This window comes from Pteropus vampyrus, unplaced genomic scaffold, assembly GCF_000151845.1.
Source record: "Pteropus vampyrus isolate Shadow unplaced genomic scaffold, Pvam_2.0 Scaffold699, whole genome shotgun sequence".
NCBI lineage: Eukaryota > Metazoa > Chordata > Mammalia > Chiroptera > Pteropodidae > Pteropus > Pteropus vampyrus.
In genome coordinates this window covers 1-8738 of record NW_011889480.1, presented here as the reverse complement: position 1 = coordinate 8738, position 8738 = coordinate 1, and the positions used below count along the sequence as shown (strand labels likewise).

Genomic DNA, 8738 nt, shown 5'->3' with positions numbered 1-8738 from the left:
TGATAAATACTGGAATCAAGATGTATTTTGCCTTTCTTAGAGAAATTCTGTCTCAAGGTGACCACCCATTTGACCAGAGAAAATTCCTCTTTGTGGAAGTATTTCAGCCAATAAATGAACAAAGAATTAGGATGTCAGCATTTTGTAACTCTTGATGAATTAATGGATCCAGGAAATAATTATTTCAAGAAACAAGACAAACAATATGTGCTTCTTCATGAAAATATTTAAGGATGTTTGCCAAAAAAAAAAAAAAAAAAAAAGAGAGAGAGAAAAGAAATTGAACCTAAATCTAATCAAGCTTCTAGACTAGAGGTAAGCAGACCTTTTCAGTAAAGAGCCAGATAGTAAATATTTTAGGTTTTATGGGCTATAAGGCCTCTGTCACAAGTACTCAACTTGGATGTTGTAGTACGCGAGCCACCATGGACGATACATAAACAAAAGACTGTATTCCAGTAAATCTTTATTTATAAAACTGTATTTTAGAATACAGCCTCAATAATGTTATTCTAGAATTATTATTTGCTTGTAGGCATCTTTAGGGAGAAAACAATGCTTCATTCCTATATTCTTCTAAGTACCCCTACTCAACAAAGAATAGATGGAAAATAAAAACTTTGGAACAGAAGCTGGTGGGGGGAAGTTTTGTAGGAATATAAAGCAAAGAAAGGAGAAGAAAGAAGAGAAGGGAGAGAAGAAAGCAGGAAAATAGATTTGTAACTGATCTGGTCTTAAAATAGAGACAAATTTAAGAAAATTTCTCTTAAATTTTGTTTTGTCACCTCCATCTTTTCTATTAGGACCATCAACAACATGAAATCAGGAAACCTCTCCAATATTGCAGAATTCCTCCTTCTGGGACTGTCAGATGATCCAGAACTGCAGCCCCTCCTGTTCTGCCTGTTCCTGTCCATGTACCTGGTCACTGTGCTTGGTAACCTGCTCATCATTCTGGCCATTATTTATGACTCCCATCTCCACACTCCCATGTATTTCTTCCTCTCTCACCTGTCTTTTGTTGACATCTGTTTCACCACCACCACGATCCCAAAGATACTAGTGAACATCCAGACACAGAGAAGACACATCAGTTACACAGGCTGCCTCGCCCAAATCTGCTTTGTCCTGACTTTTGCTGGATTGGAAAATGGAATTCTGGTAATGATGGCTTATGATCGATTTGTAGCCATCTGTCACCCACTGAGGTACAATGTCATCATGACTCCCAAACTCTGTGGGCTGCTGGTTCTGCTGTCTTTCCTTATTAGTGTTCTAAATGCTCTCCTCCACACTTTGATGGTACTGCGGCTGTCCTTCTGCACAGACCTGAAAATTCCCCATTTTTTCTGTGAATTAGCTCATATTCTAAAGCTTGCCTGTTCTGATATCTTCATCAATAACATCTTTGTATATTTAGTGACCAGCCTGTTGGATGTTGTTCCTCTCTCTGGGATAATATTTTCTTATACCCAAATTGTCTCTTCCATCTTGAAAATTCCATCAGCTGGTGGAAAATATAAGACTTTTTCCATCTGTGGATCACACTTAATAGTTGTTTTCTTGTTCTATGGGACAGGTTTTGGGGTATACCTTAGTTCTGCAGTTACTCACTCTTCTAGGAAAAGTGCAATCGTATCAGTGATATATACGGTGGTCACTCCTATGATGAATCCCTTTATCTACAGTCTGAGGAACAAGGACATGATGGGAGCTTTGAGTAAGATCATCTCTAGAATATCATCTTTCCACTGACGTGTCAGCTGCTTTAGGCTTATACCGCAGGAACATGACACAGATAAATAGTGAGAGATCTAGAAAGCCTAACTAACTTCTTTGAGTACCCAAGAGCAGAAATCATCTGGTTAAGGGTGAGACTTTTGGAATTGGACCAGATAAGTTTGAATCCTACCTCTGCTAAACCATAGCTCTGTGATCTTTGACAATTTATTTTAACTTTTTAAGCTCAGTTTCCTCATCTATAAAATTGGCATAATTGTATTAGTTTACATGTTAGGAAGATTTGAGATGCTTCGGTTTTATCAGTGAGGATCCATGCCTTCAGCCATAATAAGATAAAAGTTTCAACCCCAATAGGATCAAGTGATAAAAACAATTATCATCTTTCCTAACAAAAGCTTCAGAGATGGGGCAGGTCCAGGCACAGAACCATTTCACTCTGCCACATGTTGGCTTCTTCTTAAGGCTGTTTCCTGACAATCAGCAATGCAAGGACATTTCAGATACAATAACCAGAAAGAGAAAACTGACTGACTGTCTCTCACTGGGTCTCTTTGTAATGCAGACATAATTTTTCCAAGAAGACATCCAGAAGACTTTTTTTTTTTAATCATCAGCCTGAATTAGGCATGTCCCAGGTATTAGTTTCCTGTTGTTGTAACACATTGGCATACGCTGTTGTTGTAACACATTGGCATACGCTTAGTAGCTTAAAACAATACAAATGTGTTCTTTTGCAGTCCTGGAGGTCAGAAGTCTGAAATCAGCTACACTGAGGTAAAGTCAGAAAATAGGGTTCCTTCTGAAAGCTCTGAGGGGAGAGTGAAATGAGGGAGTTAGTTTTTAATGGGGACAGTTTCTGTTTGGGATGATGAAAATGTTCTGGAAATGGATGGTGGTGATGGTCATGCAACACTGTGAATGTTCTTAATGCTATGGAGTTGTACACTTAAAATGGCTGAAATGGTAAACATTACACTATACATCTTATCACAATAAAAACTCTCAAGGAAAGGAATTGAAATTGATAAATAATATCTTTCTAGGCTGAAAACAAACAAAAGTCATTCCAATTACCAAAGCCTTAAACACAAAAATACAAGTGACTAAATATTTCAGAAGGGAATATCTGAAAATATTTTTACGACCTGAGGAGATACGCATTTTTCTCTTTTTCAAAAATTATTCAACACTGACATTTTATTTTCTGAACTTTCTTATTTTTACAAAAAGAAAGGCAGTTATCAAAAACATCAAACAGCTTACAGAATTTCCACACCAGTTTTCACTTGCTGGTGATTATGAAACCGGTGTCCAGTGTAAATACTAAACACAGGCTGATTTCCCTCTTGGTGACATTCATTCGGGTGATTTGTTTTGGAATTACTGAATAACATTTCATAAGCACTAGTCATTTTTTTTTTTTAAGAACTGATTTGGGTTTGACAGGGTAGGCAGATGGATATGAGCCAGAGGGAGAGGGACAATGAAAGGGTTAACGAGGCCCCGAGAACAGCTCAGCTGAAGAATATATACAACCAGGTGTCTGGCAGGCTTCTGGAGCCTTCCAGAATGATACCCCAAGGTCAGAAGCCAGATAGGCAGGTAAAGGGATCTGACAGCACCTGGTGCTTTCCTCACCCCACTTCCCACCCTTCCTCGCACCCTTCCTCCCACCCCCATTCCGACCCCCACCCCACCCCCACCCCCATCCCCACACCCCCACCCCCATCCCCACTTCCGCAGTCGCCCATCAGTTAACTTCAAGAGACCATTATATGACCTTACTCTGGGGGCGCTCGACTGGTATAGGGAAAATTAGTTAACTGAGCATGCGCCTACCTTCTAAATTCTCACGGCGCAGGCTTATGACTTTCCGGCCATGGGCACATGCTGCGCATGCCCAGGCCAAGAGTGGGTGGATCTGAGGGAGGAGCTAGGAGTTCACCCGTTGCGATACGAGAGAAAGGAGAGCGAGGAAACCGTATGGCCCGTGTAAACCCCGGCCCTCAACTTCTCAGTGCCTGCTTGTACTTCTCCCAAGTGTACTTTGCTTAATAAATCACTTCTACTTGCTACTCTTTGTCTGCTGTCTTTCTTCTCTGAGTGACGGACCTCCACTTGTTTGGGGGATCCGAGGACCGAGCCCCGACTCTCACACAATGGAGACACCTGATGGCTGGTAACACATTGTCCAACGAAGGAAACATTTTTTGCTGTGTGGAATTTTTTTTTAAGCCACTGAGCCAAATACAGAATGTGTATGTTTATGGATTTGAACCAAATCTTTTGAGATCCCAATTACCCTGAAGAACATTGAAGATATTTATAGGACATATTAAATACTAGTTACATACCTCATAATGTCTAAGGCAGCTACTATCGTTCTACAGAAAATAGCATTTCATTTAGAGGCTGCCCAGAATTTGAACTACATTATAGTTTCCATGTCCTTTCTGATTTGGAGTAGTTTCCCCAAATAGGGCCATAGAATTGAAACAAAAGTTTTGCGCTCATGCCAAACAGTCTCTGGTATTTTATAGACACATTTATAGATACATTAAGACTTTACTCTGGACCCCGGTGACGACTAAGAAATTGAGAGGTCATGATTATTGGATGCTGAGAGAAAGCATACTTAAACTCACATGATCAGGAGGCAAGCAGAAACAAAGCTGGAACTTGGTGTTCACCCACCACTTGCTCTAAAAACAAATTTTGCTTAAATAAGGGAAGTATGGTCCAGTTTTGCAATGTTAATAGCTGCCAGTCTCACAAACATATTTTTAATAAAAACCATGTCTTGGCTAGCAATGAGTTAAGAAACTGGCATCAAATTTAGATCAAATTTCTCACCATTAGGCAAAAACAAAACCAACCTCCAAAAAACAGAAAAACAAATACCAGCTATTAGGGGTTAAAAATTTGCACAATTAAACTTGGATGTAAATCATACTATATACAGACTGATATATGCATCATTGAAATAGTTTTGAGGGCATGAAACACTTCTGTTGAAACATTCTCTCTATATTATCCCAATTTTCTTTTCTTCGTAGCTGGTCTCCCATCCAAGTACTAACCAGGCCCGACCCTGCTTAGCTTCTGAGATCAGATAGGATTGGGCTTGTTCAGGGTGGCATGGCCATAGACCCAATTTTCATTAAAGGAAAGCTGATAGGTAATTTTCTTCTTTATGAATATGAAAGAGGAAGCAAGAAGGCAAAACTGAGAGAAATAGATACTACCCAAAGGGCAGCGGTGGCATTTGGTCTTTGTACCGGCAACTACACACCCCCAGTAGATACCCAGTTCCTGCTGGACTACACAGTTCCTTGGCCATCAGCACTCCAACAATGGACCCTGATGCTCCAGTCGTGAGTGCCTTTGCCAGCCACTGCAATAAGAGCTCAGCTATTGTCAGATGAGCTCTCAAAGCCTATAAAAAACACACGTTGTTAGGAGATCCACACCATTCTCTTCCAGGGATTGAACTGCCTTTTCAATGTCATTAGCTTTAAATGAGATGAGCACCTTCAAGACAATGCTGCCTGCCGGATCCTTCATCGCTTGACTTTTGGTGTGGATGCAGGGTTTTCCGGAGCTGCCAGGAGGGCAGCTGTCTGGTTTCCTTGTGCAGGCAGTCCACTTCACCCTTGACAGCTGGCCTGTCTGTGGCTCAGTCTCCCTCATCCACAAACTTGTTCTCAGCACACTTGTCTACTTCCACCATTCGGAATAGGGCTTGATGACGTGTCCTTCCACATCCTCCCTCCTGAGCGTGGACTTCAGCAAGCCCAGTCTGACAGAAACTGGCAATCTCCGGCCTTCACTTCCAAGCGTTTCTTAATAAGCACAATCCCAAAGGTGAAGACTGAGAAATTCAAGTACTTTAAAAATAAGCTACTAAAATAAGTGACTTAGGAATGAAAATTCATAGTCGCTCTTTCAATAAAACAAGAAGAAAAAAGGACAAATAAACTTCCAATGAAATATTTCCAAATGTGGCCTTGTCCACACCATAAATATCAATGTGAATTTATTATTCAGTACAGGCATAAAAACTGTTAATATATTCCAGCATATTTAAAAATTAATCCTAGATGTCAGAAACATGGCAGAGTGAGAGATGTTCCCAGATTTCTCCCATTGAAATAACAATAAGCTGAACATTTAAAACTCAACAAAAAACACTCAACCTCTACACCAGCAAATCTGAGCATGAGATCTGCAAATAAGAGCTACCACAGGTCAGAACCCAGAGAGTCCAGCAGGAGACTGGGAGAAATAAAAAGCTTCCTCTGGCCGCCGGGGCTCCCTGCAGGAGGAGAGGGAGGAAAGAAGATGTGATAGGTTCCCTGAACATCCCCGCCTGAGAGAGCTGTGAGTTCCATACAGCAGCAGTGCCCAGGATCAGATCAGAAAGCAGAGAAGTGGGGATGGCAGAGAAGCCACGGTTTATTATTAAAAGCCGCAGTTGCAAAACTCGAGGCTGAGCCACAGCCCTCATCCCAGAGGGCACCTCCTCCCATATCCTCCAAGACCAAACATCGCTGAGCCCCAGGGGAATATCAGCAAATGCTACCAAAACTGTAGCTAACACTGACAGGGACTGATACTGAGGGTAGCTAGCTTAATTGAATCTTTATATATATATATTTTAAAAAAGGCATTATTAAGATTTTGTAGAGGATAGTTAGGAAACATGACAGAGTGAGAGATGTCCCCAGATCTCTCCCCTAGAAACAACAATAAGCTGAACATTAAACTCAATGAAAAACATCTAAACTGCACACCAGCACGTCTGAGCGTAGAATCTGCCTATAAGAGCTACCACAGGGATCCAAGAGGATTGGACACCACCTACTGGAAACCAAAAGAAAAACGCCTTAAGAGAGACCTTAATATAACAAATGTCCTTTCTGGAAAAAAAGTAGAATACACTTTCATTAATGCCCAAGCAGAGAAATAGTCCATTAAACACAACAAACAACCAAAGTGACAAGGCATCTCAGAAAGAAAGAGAAAAATCTCCAGAGAGTAAGCTTACAGACATAGAAATATGCGACTTAAATGACAGAATTCAGGATGGTTCTTCTCATTGAAAAAATTCAATGAGATCTACAATAATTTATATCAACAATTTCAGGAATTGAAATAACAACTAGATGAGCAGAATGAGTTCTTTAGTAAGGACATTGAAAGCCTCAAAAAGTAGCAAATAGAAATTCTGGAAATGAAGAATGCACTGCAAGAGATGAAAAACAAAACAGCAAGCTTAGGAAATAGAGTTGACTAAATGGAGGAAAGGATCAGTAATATCAAAGACAGAAACATAGATATAATCAGAAGGAAGAAGACAGAAACGGAGGAATTAAAAATAATGAAAGAGCAATACGAGAACTAGCTGATACCATCCAAAGAGGAAACAAAAGAATAATGGGAATTCGTGGAAGAAAAGGAGTAGGAATTAGAAAGCATTTTCAGACAAATAGTTGATGAGAATTCCCCAAATCTAAGGAATGAGCTAGAGCTTAGAATTCAAGAAGTCAACAGAACACCCAATTATCTCAATCCCAAAAAGCCTTCACCAAGACACATTGTATTAAAATTGTCAAAAATCAACGACAAAGAATTCTCATGACAGCCAGGGAGAAGAAGACAGTAACTTATAAAGGAAAACCCATTGGATTATCGTCGGACTTCTCAGCACAAACCTTACAAGCCAGAGAGTAGTGGAATCAAATATTCAAACTATTAAGTGAAAGGAACTACCAGCCAAGAATTATGTATTCAGCTAAGATCTCCTTTAGATATGAAGGAGAAATAAAGACCTTTCCGGACATACAAAAATTGAGGGAGTTCTCCATGATGAGGCCTGCACAGGAAATACTGAAAGGGGTTGGCTCACCTAAAACATATTGACAAAAAAAAAAAAAACAACAAAAAACCATAATTAAGAGTAAAGTGACTATCAGGCAAATAGAAGCAGAAGAGTGCAACCATTACTAAGAACAGGGCATTATAAGCTTAATAAGAAGAGATTTGCTATAGCAAGTTGGTAATGAGCATTTAGCATACAAAGGAACAAACTGAGACAACAATGACTGAAAAGGGGGGGGATTCAAAGATCCAAATTCACAAAGGGGAATTGAGATATGGCAAGTGCAAAAGAAAATGGATGACTGTATATATATAAATATCCTTTACATATTTGTAATAGTAATGACACACCAAAGATTCAGAACTGAAATATATAACATAAAGCAAGAAGAACCAGAGGAGAAACCCACAAAAGCCAACCAAAATAAAGAAACAGAAACACAAGGACAAGGAAGAAATGGAAACACCAAGCTACTAGAAAGCAAAAAATAAAATGGCTATAAGAAGACCTCATATTTCAATAATCACTCTAAATGTAAATGGAATGAACTCATCAATAAAAAGACACCAATTGCAGATTGGATCAAAAAACAAAACCCAAACATATGCTGCCTCCAGGAGACACATCTCAGCTCCAAAGACAAATACAGACTCAAAGTGAAAGGGTGAAAAAATGAAATTTCAAGCAAATGGCGTTTAGAGAAAAGTGGGAGTAGTAGTTCCAATATCGGATCAAACAGACTTCAAAATAAAAAGGATAAAAAAAGATACTGAGGGACACTTCATAATGATAAAGAGAATCATGCACCAAAAAGACATAACACTTATTAATATCTATGCTCCCAAACAGGGAGCCCCAACATATGTAAAGCAATTACTAACAGAATTAAAACACTACCATAGTAGGAGAAACAGACCAAAACACTACCTAAATACCAATAATCCAACTGGTTTTCCTTTATAGGTTACCGTCTTCTTTTCCCTGGCTGCTCCGAGAATTCTATCTTTGTCATTGATTTTTGATAATTTTAATACAATGTGTCTTGCTGAAGGTCTTTTTGGGTTGAGATAATTGGGTGTTCTGTTGACTTCTTGAATCCCAATCTCTAGCTCAT

At 39.5% G+C, this 8738-nt stretch overlaps 1 protein-coding gene and 1 pseudogene across 1 annotated transcript; one reads left to right on the top strand and one right to left on the bottom strand.

The window, feature by feature from the left end:
- Positions 1 to 795: 795 nt before the first annotated feature.
- On the top strand, positions 796 to 1755 carry LOC105309228 (olfactory receptor 7G3-like). The gene has a single exon (XM_011385347.2). The coding sequence runs from the start codon at positions 817 to 819 to the stop codon at positions 1753 to 1755; it is 939 nt and encodes a 312-aa protein (XP_011383649.1). The 5' UTR covers positions 796 to 816.
- Positions 1756 to 4984: 3229 nt separating this feature from the next.
- On the bottom strand, positions 4985 to 5567 carry LOC105309231 (annotated as a pseudogene).
- Positions 5568 to 8738: the final 3171 nt, after the last annotated feature.

What these genes read in the sequence shown, in the direction of transcription:
- LOC105309228 (XM_011385347.2), top strand. Translation starts at nt 817, where the DNA reads ATGAAATCAGGAAACCTCTCCAATATTGCAGAATTCCTCCTTCTGGGA.